We start from the raw sequence: 12,832 nt of genomic DNA, 5'->3' as shown, positions 1-12,832 counted from the left end.
AATGGTCTGCAGGCCACATGGAAGCCTTGTGATCTGTGTCATCTGGGAAGAGATGGGCCAGCTGCTGTTCTTGGCCTTCCTTCCCATGTGAACTGTGCAGTGGAACAGGCCAGGGATTTTTAAAGCCCCTAGAGTTTGTCCTGGAGGGGGCATCCAGGTGCCCAGGCTCCCAGGAGTGGAAGCTCAGTGTCTCCTCCACCTGCGCTGTCCAGCCTTCCCCTCCCACTGCTCAGCTGGGTCTGGCCACCTCCTGGCCCCTTCTCCTCTGGGCAACTCCTGGATCCTGGTCTGAGGGTCTCACTAAGCCCTGTTTGGCTCTGCTGGCTAAGCCCTGTTGAGGGGAGGCAGCAGCTCTCCCTGGGTTAATACTGGAAGAGTTTTTCTGGATCCACCTAGGAAAAGCTGAAGTCTAAACACCAGTCCCGAGGTTGGCCAGCCCAGAGGGAATGCTCACTACCCAATAATCGGTACACTATCTCAGATCACAGCCACCTTGTGGGAATGGTGGTAGAGGGTATGTGTCCTCATTCCAAGTTGCACAACTGGGGTCAGGGAAGGTGCCCCTCTTGGTTAGTGGGGAGCAGGTAGTCTCCTACCTAGTCTGGCTGGTGGAAGGGCTGTGCTGTTATGCCTGAAGCTCCAACTTCCCCCAGGCTGAGATCTAGAAGGTGCCCTAGACCCAACCCTACATTTATAGGAGAGAGGTCTGGGTCTTGGAGCATATTCTGGACATGCCTGACCCTGTGGTGGGTGGCCTGGCTTTTGACCCCTGTCCTTCCATTGGGGTCCTTGAAGAGCTCACAACTAGCAGACAAAGCAGCCAGGTCTGGGGTGGGGGTAAGCTGAAGCCTGTTTTTTGCAAGGCATTGTTTAAAATATGTACTAATGACACTCAAGGGACTTTAAGGGCCATCCCAGCCCTATGTACCTCTGTAGCTGCTTCCTCTGGTTCCTGAGCCATTTTGCACAAGATCCCTTTGCATCCTGCTCCTTTCCCCCATCCCCACATGCCACAAACTCCTGTGTGTCAACCTCCAGGAAGCTGTTCAAAGAACAATCTGAAGGGCACCCCTCAATGTCTCAGTGACACTCAGCTGGTGTCTGGCCTCAAGTGCAAGCTTGGAGCCCACTGTGGCAGCCACACTGGATGCTCAGGAACAATGTATGGGAGACACATTAGCAGAGGCTCCATGAATCCTTTCTCCTTGGCACACACCTGGCATGGAGACAGCTCTGGTGGAAGTGGGGTTTGGTGCAGTGTCTGGGGTGTGTCTGAGTGTGTGCCTGATGAAGTGTCTGAGCAAGCACATGCTGATTCTGATGGAGGAGCATACATGTATCTGAGGAGGGTGAGTGATAGAGAAACCCTTCCTGGGGGTCCAGGCCTGGAAGGCTGCTATGCTTCTGTTGGCTGAGAACAGAAGAGACCCAGGCTTGACACACCAGGGAGACAACAGCAATGCACATAGTAGTAATAACACCACGACCCTCCATTTTTGTGCCAGCTTCCCCTTGCATTCAGTGTTCTCTGTCCTCATGGCATTCCTGTTGTTTGGGTGGGATGGGAGCTCACCCAGGCTATGGGAGGCTCAGGTGGATTTGCAGTGCAGGGCAGTGGTGTAGGTGACCACTGCAAATTTGTTCACTGGAGAGGCAGGAGGGCCTGGAGAGGCCCTGTGGAGTCACCCAATTGGCTGGCTCCCCTGTACCAACAGCCTTCTGTTCCCAAGCTGCCAGTGACTCCCCGCCACCCTGGAACATGCCGATGCACTTTGTAACACTTGTAACCTGTTGGAGTCCTGGGCCTGGCCAGTGCCTTCCTGGTTCACAGCGCAGCCTCCCTGCCACTCTCCTCTCCCCTGTGCACAGTGGGCTGGCAGATGCTGCTCTGTTGCTGGCGTTCCTTTCTTCGGTTCCGTCCCACCCTATATGGTGGTATAATTAGCTGCTACACTTGGGCTTTCCCAGTGGGGAAGAGTCAGAAATAGACTGTGGCTTCCCCGGCTCCAGGCAACAGCAGCACGTCACTGACAGCACCATTTCTGAGCCAGGAGAGGGGAGAAACAGCCCAGGGCAGAAGTGGGATCCCACAAAGCTTTGAAACCTGACTTTGTCTCTCCAGCTCCGTAACTTGCTCAGCTCCTGAAGTCCAATCATGCTGGCGCTGTTTCTTGCTGTTCCTCTGAGAGCCGCTTTCTCTTTAAGGCTTCTCACCCCAGAATACAGTGCCAACCCAGGGCTACTAAAAATGTCAGCCTGCACACACTTTATAGTAGGAGGAAAGGAACCCACACCCATTCATTCTTTCCTTCATTCCTGCCACTGACACTTGTCTGGCCACTGGGTTTACTCACAGATGACCTCAGAGGGGATGCTCATTCAGCTCCACTACCCTTTTCCTAGGCCACGGTGTACCTACAAAATGTCCACATCCACCTGGTCCAAGTGGCCACTGGGTGTGATCAGATACCGGTCAGCCTGCCTCTGCCCAGTCCTCCCTTGCTCTGCCACAAGGATGCCTCCTGGGCCTCAGCCCTAATATCTTTCCTGGTCAGCCAGGCCTCTCCCCGGTTCCTGACAGATGGTGTGGACAGTACCCTACTGCCTTAGCCCTCCTGCTTCAGGAAGCAGCTGTGGGTTCTCATTCCAGGCCCAGTTGCCCCTGCTCTCTGAGCCCTTGTGTCGAGCTGGGGCTCCGCAATCCAGCTTGTTCCTGCTAGCCCATCATCACTCAGGCCTTGCAAAAATGGCAGACTGTCCTGCTGCCCCATTTCAGAAGCCTGGATGTGGGGCGAGGTGAGCTAAGCCCTGTGCCATGCTCTGAAGGGCAGAACCCAGGGCTTAAGCTCAGGACTTCAACATCATCACTAACCCAGCTTGTATGCCTGAAATGGGAGAGTACATGCTGGTATTTCTTAAATGCCTCCATACAATTCCACAAATGTTTGAGAACCTAGTAATGGCAGTCATGATAATACAACAGTAATGGTTACACTGACTTTCAGTCATCACAGGGCCAGCCTTGCACAGTGTACCATTTCATTTCATGTGCACAGTAACCTGGGGAAGGAAGAATTCCAACCACAAGCTCTACCCCAACCTGTCACCTACTTGACAGAGTCTGTGGCTCACCTAGTCACAGGGGTCCACTGTTTGAGGCCAGGGGTGAAACTGGCTAGCACCAACCCTGTGGAATTTGAGAAGCCCAGCCAAAGCACTGCATTGCACTTCAGGCTCCACAGGTCAGTGGGGCAGTCAGAGTGGAGCAGCTGCTGAGGACGCAGGTGAAGAGGGGAGGGTCTGACGAGTGTTGTCCTTCACAGGCCCTGGGCCACTGTACGGAGTCTCCTGTGGTCTCTGTAGCACCTCAGCTTGGAAATGGACATGCAGGAAGGCATGCAAGCAGGACACAGTTCCTGATGCCAGTGGACCCACTGCATACCAGGCAGGAAGGAGCAATTAGGCCATCGTCAGAATAAAGGCCTGAGAGCATTGCTTTCTGCTAGGCTTTCTTTTTCCAGGGCTGGGAATGGAACCTAGGGCCTTGTGTATTCTAGGCAAGTGCTCTACTACGGAACTATAGCTCTGGTTCCTTGATTGCTCTTCTGAAGAATTTGCTTATAAATGTCAGAGAAAGTTTGACATCTGGAAAGGTTTTCAAAAAGACCTAATGCCTTTTATAGACATCCCTGAAATAATTTTTCTTGAGAAATTACTAAATTCCAAACAGTGTTGTTACAAAATATCTGTATACATTATCTTCATAACCCTATGTAGAGCTATTTAGTCCTCACTGCGAATGAGTAGATAAGGCTCGGAGAAGTACCTAAGGTCACACAGCCAAAAAAGTCTCAAACTTCTGTTCACCTATTCCCAAAGCCCATCCTCTACTGCTGTCGCACCACCTTCCGGGGCCAGGGCCCCTGAGCCAACCTTGAGGATGACCTGTTAGGTGAGTGGGCAAGGAGGGAGCCTCACCTTCCCAAGATGGGGGAGAGTAATTGCCCAGATGCTGCAGAGCTGACCACGTCCTTTTCCTGCTCAGGACCTTCACTGGGTCTCCACCACACACATTAAGTTCAATCATGTAGCGTGTCTCAGGACACTGAGAGATTTCAGCACATCTTCACAGCCTTACGCACTACTGCTGTGGCTCCCCACCCCCATCCTGTGCTCACAGCTCCATTTCCTTTTCTTCCTTCACCTCATTCTATGACCACTGCACACGTTGCTCCCCCTGGGTATTCCATCCGACTTGGCTGAGTTTCCTCTATGATGCCCACCTTGACCCCTTCCTCACCGCTCATCTCCAGCCTGGTGTGTATGTGGTTTGGACACTTGTCTTCAGTGTGTTCTTCCCATGGCTGGCTCTTCATTCAGGTCTCAGTGGAAATGCACCTTCCTCAGATCCCCTGCCCCAGACCACTCACTCACCCATCACATTCCCCATTTTATTTCCTCCGTAGCACTGGCTACTCTGAAATCATTGTTTCCTTATTGTCTTCCTTTCCATCTAGACTGTGAACTTCCCACTGCAGAGAACCTTGCTCAGCACTCTGTTCTGAGGGCTTGGGACAGTGCCTGGCATGTGGCTAATGTTCATTTGCTGACTGGCTGGCTGAGTAGCAATGCAGTTGAGCTAGGCTTTGCAGGCTTTGTGGAGGCAGATGGGGGAAGGCCTTCATCCCTGGGTCTCAGCCAGGAGTTGGGGTGGAGGGTGCAGGCAGGGGCGGGGCAGGTTTAGGTCTTAAGGAACCTCAAGAGGAGATGGAAGCAACCACCCCCAGAGCTTGAAGACAGACAGAAGCTCCCAGGGAGCCACACAGCAACTATTGTGCTCAAGTGTGGAGGGAGGAGCAGCAGCTTTGTGCCTGGACAGGGATTATAAATAGGAGACAAGCAACATTCTCACTGGGGCAAGATGCTGTGGCCCCAAATTCTGGGTATTCAAATACTTGGCCCTGTTGAATCTTTGCAGCAGCTAAAGGATCCGGAAGTGGGAAGGTTTTTGGCTCTAACCCAAGGATATTATCTTAGCTGCAAAATTAAGTGGAGCTTGGCATTAATTTTGGCTGATCATGCTTCCGTCTGCTGACAAATCTTTTGTTTTTGGCTTTAGTGTGGTTGAAAAAATCAGGGAGGGAGGCTGTGTCTTCCAATTCCCCAAGCTGAGCCTATTTGAGAAAGAGTAATCTGTTTTCATACTGTACATGAAGTCTAGGTTGGTGGCAAGAGAAAGGGAAAAGCTCAGTTCCCTTAGCTGTGCTGAGCTGGAGATTCCCAGCTTTTACTCAGTGCTGGAAGTGTGAGCTCACTGACAAGAGGCGGGAGGCGGGAGGCCCACACATCTTAGACACTCCCCTGTGCTGGGCTGGGCAAAGGCAGTGTTCAACACGGGAGAAGGAGAGCTCTGGCTTCCAGGGCTGGTGTCTCCCGTGCTAGTGACAAGAGGCATCAAGAGGAGGTGCAGATCTCCACGCATCTCTGGAACCAAAAGCCTAAAAACCAGGTGGTGCTGCCTGCCCCTCCTTAAGCTAGTGGGCAGGAGGAATTTTCTGAATGGGTCCCCGTGCTGCTTAAACACACTGCCTTGGTGAACAGACCAGGCAGGTTTGGACAACGGGTCTGGAAAATGAGAACCTGCACACTCAGTGCTGGAGCAAGGACTTCCACGGCAGCTTCGTGACAGGGTAGCTGTCCCTCCCACGTGGGAGGCTGACTTGATTTGGCCAGCAAGAGGAACCAAAGGTTCACTCTCTCTCCTCCTTTTTGAGAGGAATTCTTTAGGGGTGTGCCAGCCACCTCTCACTTCTAGTCCCTGGATGGAATTTTCAGGCACCCACCATGGTGCAAAATGTAATTCTGGTGTTCTTCCGCAGACGACTGAGCCAACGACCTGCTGTGGAGGAGCTGGAGAGAAGAAATATCCTGAAACGTGAGTAGCTGGTGATTCCTCCAGAGGTTCCCTCATGTGTGTGTGCTGGGGCTATTGCAAGAGCTTTTGTAACCCAGCCCAGTTCTGCAGGTTTAGTGCTTTTTAAATCTGAGCAGCTAAGAAATTCTGAAAGCAAGTCTCTAAGGAAAAGTTGATGTGTACAGAAGAAACGGGATCTTTTAAAATGAAGAAAAAAGCTCGCTTCCTAGGATAATTAAAGATGTACTTGTTTTCAGGGCTAGTCATGTAGATTTAGGGTAAATGAATCTATACCCTGGGTGTCAAGCAAGTTTTCCTGGAGGTTTTGGATGAGGGTCCTAATGGCTACAGAAATCACAGGCTAGGTCATAAATCTTACTAGTGAAGGACATGCCCCTTGGCTGTTACACCTAGGAGGGATAAAATGGTCAACTTAAAAGAGCAAGGAGGGCCGGTGATTTAGCTCAGTGGCTGCTTTGCACTGCTCTGCAAGTGCAAGGTCCTGAGTTCAATACCCAGCACCAAAAAAAAAGAGCAAGGAAACCAGGGGACATTATTCTGTGGCTTGTAACTTTGGGATTCAAGGACCCTTTGCCTCCTGGCCTTGAGTTTCTCGTTAGGTATATAATTACAGTATATGCTAAACAGAGGTGTATATCAATAATCTCCACTATAAAAAATTCTATTTCATTTAAACTCATTAACAATTGATCTTTCTCAGGTAGCTCTCTACCTGGTCAACAGTCTTCAATTTTTTTTTGCAGTACTAGGATTGAACTCAGGACCTCATGGTTGTGAGGCAGGAATGGTGTCATTGAGCTAAATCCCTGGCCCCAGTCTTCAATTTTTAAAGATATTTTCCACAAAAAAGGTGTCTTCTAAGGACCAGTCATGTATCATGATTTTAGTTTTTGTCCTTTTATGTGAACACTGCAGACATTCTCTGAATTTGTTTTGTGAACATTAACAAGCATCAGAAAGCAGCTCTGCGTTGGACTGGGCGTTGCACTGTAATTGATTCCTCTCTTATTCCTGTCTTATGTTTACCTCAGTGCCTTCATTAACTGCCTAAAATAATTCCCTCCTTTATAGATTTTTAAATTTTAGGGTTAAATATTTTCAACATTTTAATTTTTAAACTTAAGATACATAAACTATGTCTTGAGGATTCAAAGAAAAGCTTTTCATTGATAACATGCTTAATCAAGTAGGTAGACTAGAAAAATCAAACTATTTAGTTGACTTTTTCAATATTTGGATTTAAAAAAATAAAACCCACTGATTATAAAGCTTGTAAGTTATAGATGCCATTAAAAGTAGTGGTCTAGACTTGAAGGCAAGTTCAAGACTTGAGAAGTACCACACTGCAACAGTCTGCTGCCCCAAACAGGAAGAGACTACTACTGCCTGGGCTGTTAACCTGGAAAACATTTTTCAATGGTAGCCTCTTCCTTTCTATGGTGGGCAGTCAGATCCTCTTACCCACAAGTGCTTCTCATTGTGTTATTCTTTGCAAATAAATATTGAAGCCTTAAAAATAGAACTGTGCTTAATCAAAGTGGATAATTGGAACTGCATTCACCTTTAGTGCACAGAAGGGAAATGGATTTTCTCTGTAGTGGCCATAGCAATCCTGCCATAAACAATGTACCTTCACCAGTGAACCAGATTTGTCCTTCACTCAAAAGTCTTCTCAAGTGTCCTGAGTGGGAGGACCTGAAACTGCTACTAGGTTTGTGCTGGGTGTGTGTTTTGTTTCCTTGCTTTCTGTGTAAATAAGAATAAGGTAACCATATAAAGTCCAGTATAAAATATCACAGTCACAGGCTCTTGACACATGAGGCATCAAGCACTCATACTACATTGCATTTTGCTTATATAATAAAATCCGATAATATGATCACTTTGTATTTGCTTCCCTTCAGGTCAGAACTCGTGACTAACTGCAGTTATATCTGAGAACACTCAGAACTCTGCTGTGTATTCATGAATGTAATTAGGTTGTTCTATATGATGGTAATACAACTAATTCTTTATGGGGCCCAGTCTGTGTCGGGCAGTATACTCAGTGCTTGGATTATGTTCCCTAATTTAATCTACAACAAATCTGTAAATTTTACTAGTAAAGCAGCTAAGACACTGAGAGGAAACATGACATTTTAACAAATGAATATTGTTGATATCAGCAAGAGGACAGTGCCAGAGTTCAACTTCAGGTTTGCTTCACTCTATTACCTGTGTTCTTAACCACTATATCAGATGCAATAATACATTTCTGAACATCTATGGAAGACTCATGTATAATTGTCCAAGCTACTGGAGTTACTTCCAGAAAACGTGGGTACAGAAGTCCTGATAATGGATCCTTTGTCTTATGTAAGGTTGATTTACAAACCTCATTAAGGGTAGCTCAGAGAGAGAGGTCTGTGAGCACAGGCCAACAGGAATATTTAGAGCAGGGGTCTGACAGAGCTCTCCAAACAAAAAAAGCATATAGACAGGCACTTTCCAAAAGCCCTGCTGTGTATGACCTTAGTAATGATGATGACATTTTCACACACCAAAAAATGATCTAATTTTGCTTGTTCATTTCCACATGAAGTCTGATCCTGGGATTCCTCCATGAACTATTTTTAAGAAATATAAAGAATTACTTTCATATTATTATTTCTCTCATAGCTGGCCTTATATATGTTTTGCAGCTTTTTTCTAACTGTATCATCCACTTCATTATAGCTTACAAGTACAGTTTCTTCTGGTTTTTCATGTGACTAAAGAACTGAGCACATAATAGGGTTTTCTTTTCTAAAATGCCCTAATCCAAGAAAGATGACTCTTTAAAGAGAATCAATGAGAAGTATAATTGCTGACAAACACCCATATAACCAATCTCCCAAATGTATATTTGAACTGTATCTTATTTTTCTAAACAAAGGCAGATAATGTGAAATTATGTTAACCTCAAATAGTAGGATCTCCCCTTCCAAAACCTGGCAGTGTTTCTAGGAGTGCTGATGGTTGAGACCTTTTTCCTAGGAATGGAGTTCCTTCAGGTCAGAGACAAGAGGCTTTGTTTAGCAACAGAGAGCACAGAAATAGGACAGACATTCTGTGTCCTAGGGCAAGGTGTACATTGTATACTATAGCTCAGCACTCTGGTCTATCTTTAGTTTCCAAGTGTAAGTGTGAGCACAGCTTGGATGTTAACAGTCACAACTCACCAAGCAAAGCCAACTTCAGTGAGAGACTTGGGTTTCTTTCAAAAGAGAGTCAGTCGCTCTGTAGGTGGGTTCAGATTTGAAATATTCCCTGGTAGTATAAATTCCAGGCAAACACATGTTGTCCAAAATGTGAAGGAGGGTATTCTGTATCTTAGGTTGGTTGCCTACAAGGTATACACAGTATGAAATAGCAAAAAAAAAAAAAAAAAAAAAAGAAAGAAAAGAAACAAGCAATGACAGTACTATTTATATTAAAATGTGTACAAGTAGGTATTTTACAGCTATTTTGCATACCATCTATGATCCTTGATGTAAATATACAAATAGATATAAAGGTAAACAATTCCTGGAAATAGGCAACAACATTATCTATGGCTGTTTCTAAAGTAGAGAAGGTCAGAGGAGAACCAGGCCAGGATGTTTCTGTGTATCCACTGGACTATGATCTCCTGAGCAGTGATTAGCAAAATGGAGAAAACAGAGGCTGAAATGTGGGAAAAGGTGTGATTTACAAAGGTGTCCTTAATATCCTACCTTCAGCTACCAGTACACTTCTTTGCTAAAGAGAAGAACATCTCAACTGGTTTCTCTTTTTTCTATTTTAATCTTTCACAGAAAGGAATGATCAGACAGAACAGGAAGAAAGAAGAGAAATCAAGCAAAGATTAACAAGAAAGGTATTATAATTGAAGCATTTTATTTCCTGAATTTAAAAAAAGTGGACTAGAGAAATATTTGCTTCTGAAGCAAGTGGAATGCATAATCTAAGACACTACTCTCTGTGATTGTGAATGATTCCTAACATGGACTCAGATAAATAAAAATATTTGTTCAACAACAATCACAGTTAATTCACCAAAACTCCTCAGAAACCAGGGCTTCTGGTCAGATATCCCCTAAGGCTGAAGTCCTTCCCTTGCACAGTATCAGTGTGGAAAGGCAAGTAGAATCCTGATGACATTTCCTCTTATTTCCAGGTGGAGGCAGAAGTTGACTGGGCATTTAAAAACTTTGTACTATGTCTAATAAAAGCATATGGGTTATCAGTGTTTTACTTTTTAGACTCATTGTTTTTGGTCATCTTCAGTATGTCCAGAAGCCCCTTCACTGCAGGAAACCTCCTTAGTACAAAGGGATAACCTGTGTGACTCAGTTAAAATTTATGATGGCCATTGGTAGCAACTCTATAAACAATCAACTTTAAAAACCCTGATCATTTCTAAATTCAAGTATTCTGTTTCCCTCTCCCCGTGCTGAGTTTGATATAGGAGTACCAGTAATAGTTAGCATAATTTTATCAATAATTTTTTAAAAAGAGCTTATTTAATGGTACTTGAAAAGACGCCATTCTTGCTGTAAAATTTGAGTTAATTCATCCTTGACCCTGTGCTATATACTTTTGGGAGTGTGAATCTTTCTCATAGAAGGTGTTGGAGAAAGGGGTCTGTGATATATATAAATAAGAATATATAATTTAAGCCCCTGCACATTAGAAGTTGGTTATATTCAGCTTGAGTTTTTGTTTGTAGAAAGTTTTCTCAGTTACTTCAAGAGGATCAGCTTGGCATGTGATACTTAACTATAATGATCTTTTATTTTAGCTTAATCAGAGACCCACTGTTGATGAATTAAGAGACAGAAAAATTCTGATACGTTTCAGTGATTATGTGGAAGTAGCAAAAGCGCAGGACTATGACAGGAGGGCAGACAAACCCTGGACAAGACTGTCAGCAGCAGATAAGGTACAGAACTGTCTGTGCTGGTCAGGGGTGTTGGATCTTGTAACATGGGCAAAATGCGTCACGCCAGGGAGTTTATTCTTAGGACAATGGGAGCCACTGGCCTTTTACAATAAGGTTATACCTTGACTAGATACTGGTTTCACAAATATAAATGGGGGTCTGAGTTGATCAATAGTTCTCAATAGGGGACAGTTTTGTCCTCAGGGTGGTTTGGCAATGTCTGGAGACATTCTGAGAATGCTACTCTAATTTAGTGAGAAGAGATACTTCATTTTTTCCAACATATTAAAAAATAGAGACAGCAAGTGTGTTATTCCATAAACACGAAAACTCATTTCCTCTATTAACTTTTCAATGTCCTAAAAAAGTGTCCTGTTTTTAATTTTAGGCAGCAATTCGTAAAGAATTAAATGAATACAAAAGTAATGAAATGGAAGTACATGCATCAAGCAAGCATTTGACAAGGTGAGATTTCTATTCTTTGAATGTTGTGATACTTGTGAAACAGTATTTTTAACCTACAACATCAAGTTATATCCAGCTAGACAAATGCGGCATTTCTGCAAAGAAGTGTAGTGAACAAATGCTGTTCCTATGGTTATATTATAGAGCTCGGTAAAAGGTGATGAGAACAGTACATACAGGTCACTGGTTTATTTAAGTATTTTGCATGTAAAAAAAATTAAGACTCAAAGCAATGACAAATTTTCTATACATTTAATTCCCTTTTGCTAATATTCAGAAATTTAATTTGGAGAACTTGGTAATTTACTTATACTTACAGATTGTTATGAAATGACTTTCCCACTTACTTTTTTGAATCTTAATTTTATGTTCACATCTTTAATATATATCTTCAATGTTCCCCCAAAGCTAAAAGACCATTCATTTCCTCAGCAAGTATTTGAGTACCTACTATATGCCAGACACCATTGCAGGTACTGAAAATGCAACTGTGAATATGATACAGGAGTGATAAAGGAGGCTCCCATCTATTGGGAGCTTAATGTTCCACTGGGAATATATTTTGTCTCTCCCACTACCAAGATTTTCCCTATCAAGATATCTGTTCATGCTACTACAAAGAGTGCCACTGGGTTCCATGCTGGCAGGGAAGTTCTTCATCCCTGTGCTATATATTATCTCTCTTCCATAGTCATGACTAGCAATAATTATTTTAGATTCTCTTATGCATTGAACCCTAATGGGGATGACTATGATGTAACAAGTCTTCAACACTTGTTTTGTCCTCTCCCTTTAAAAGATGCTCAAGCCCGAAATACAAAGAGAAAGTCTTGTATACATACACTGCTGTAAAATAATGGATCTATTTTGTCATAAAGTGGCCACTGCAACTGTTATTTAAATCAGGAGGCTTAGGCAGGAGGACAAAAGTTTGAGGCCAACTTGGGCAGCCTACTGAAACCCTGTCTCAAAATAAAAAGGAGCTGGCAATGTATCTCAGAAGTAGGGGTTTAGTACCCAGTACCACCAAAAAAAATTGTTCTGTAAGCTCCATGTGGCCATGGAACAAAAGCCAGGTATCTGTTGTCTTACACATTGTTTATGCAGTGGTTTTAGGATGTACATATCAAGCAAGGAAGAGGAAGGACAAGAGAAAATTATGCAAATAAAATTCGTTAACGTTTCCTCCCATGACCAACATACTTTTGGAGTGGAATACATCATGTTAGTTTTGATTATTTTGAATTAGCACTCCTAATTAGAAATTAAATTTCCCTTGTAAGAACTTTTAATGTTCACTCTGTTTAAAGAAATAGGATATAATTACTACATAGTTGATGGTAACCTATATTACATTTACATTTTACATATATATTACTAAAATAGATATTAAGATTTTTTTGGTACTGGGGATCGAACTCAGGACCTTGCACTTGCCAAGGCATGCGGTGGAACCACTGAGCTAAATCCCTAGCCCTGTTATTAAGATT

The 12,832-nt window shown here is 44.1% G+C and overlaps 2 protein-coding genes across 11 annotated transcripts in view; one reads left to right on the top strand and one right to left on the bottom strand.

Annotated features, from left to right (window-relative positions):
• The window catches only part of Phactr3 (phosphatase and actin regulator 3), a 214,529-nt gene that overhangs the window by 200,628 nt on the left and 1,069 nt on the right, over nucleotides 1-12,832 (top strand). For 3 of the 4 annotated variants that reach the window (XM_004840977.2, XM_004840976.3, XM_087197520.1), the window contains exons 9-12: nucleotides 5,880-5,935; nucleotides 9,751-9,812; nucleotides 10,737-10,877; nucleotides 11,266-11,342. In XM_004840977.2, coding sequence (XP_004841034.1) covers nucleotides 5,880-5,935; nucleotides 9,751-9,812; nucleotides 10,737-10,877; nucleotides 11,266-11,342 — 336 coding nt within the window. The remainder of the gene's footprint in view (nucleotides 1-5,879; nucleotides 5,936-9,750; nucleotides 9,813-10,736; nucleotides 10,878-11,265; nucleotides 11,343-12,832) is intronic. The other variant, XM_087197521.1, reaches the window with a different exon arrangement.
• Nucleotides 8,757-12,832, bottom strand: part of Sycp2 (synaptonemal complex protein 2) — a 98,845-nt gene continuing 94,769 nt past the window's right edge. For all 7 annotated transcript variants that reach the window (XM_021255186.2, XM_087197515.1, XM_087197514.1 and 4 more), the window contains one exon: nucleotides 8,757-9,299. In XM_021255186.2, the coding sequence (XP_021110845.2) occupies nucleotides 9,174-9,299 (126 nt within the window). In that variant the 3' untranslated portion in view covers nucleotides 8,757-9,173. The remainder of the gene's footprint in view (nucleotides 9,300-12,832) is intronic.

The sequence above is a fragment of the Heterocephalus glaber genome, unplaced genomic scaffold (assembly GCF_053883595.1).
Source record: "Heterocephalus glaber isolate CG9 unplaced genomic scaffold, H.glaber_assembly_v1.0 deba00001673, whole genome shotgun sequence".
NCBI lineage: Eukaryota > Metazoa > Chordata > Mammalia > Rodentia > Bathyergidae > Heterocephalus > Heterocephalus glaber.
The sequence above is the reverse complement of the archived record's forward strand: the minus strand, read 5'-3'. Positions and strand labels throughout refer to the sequence as shown.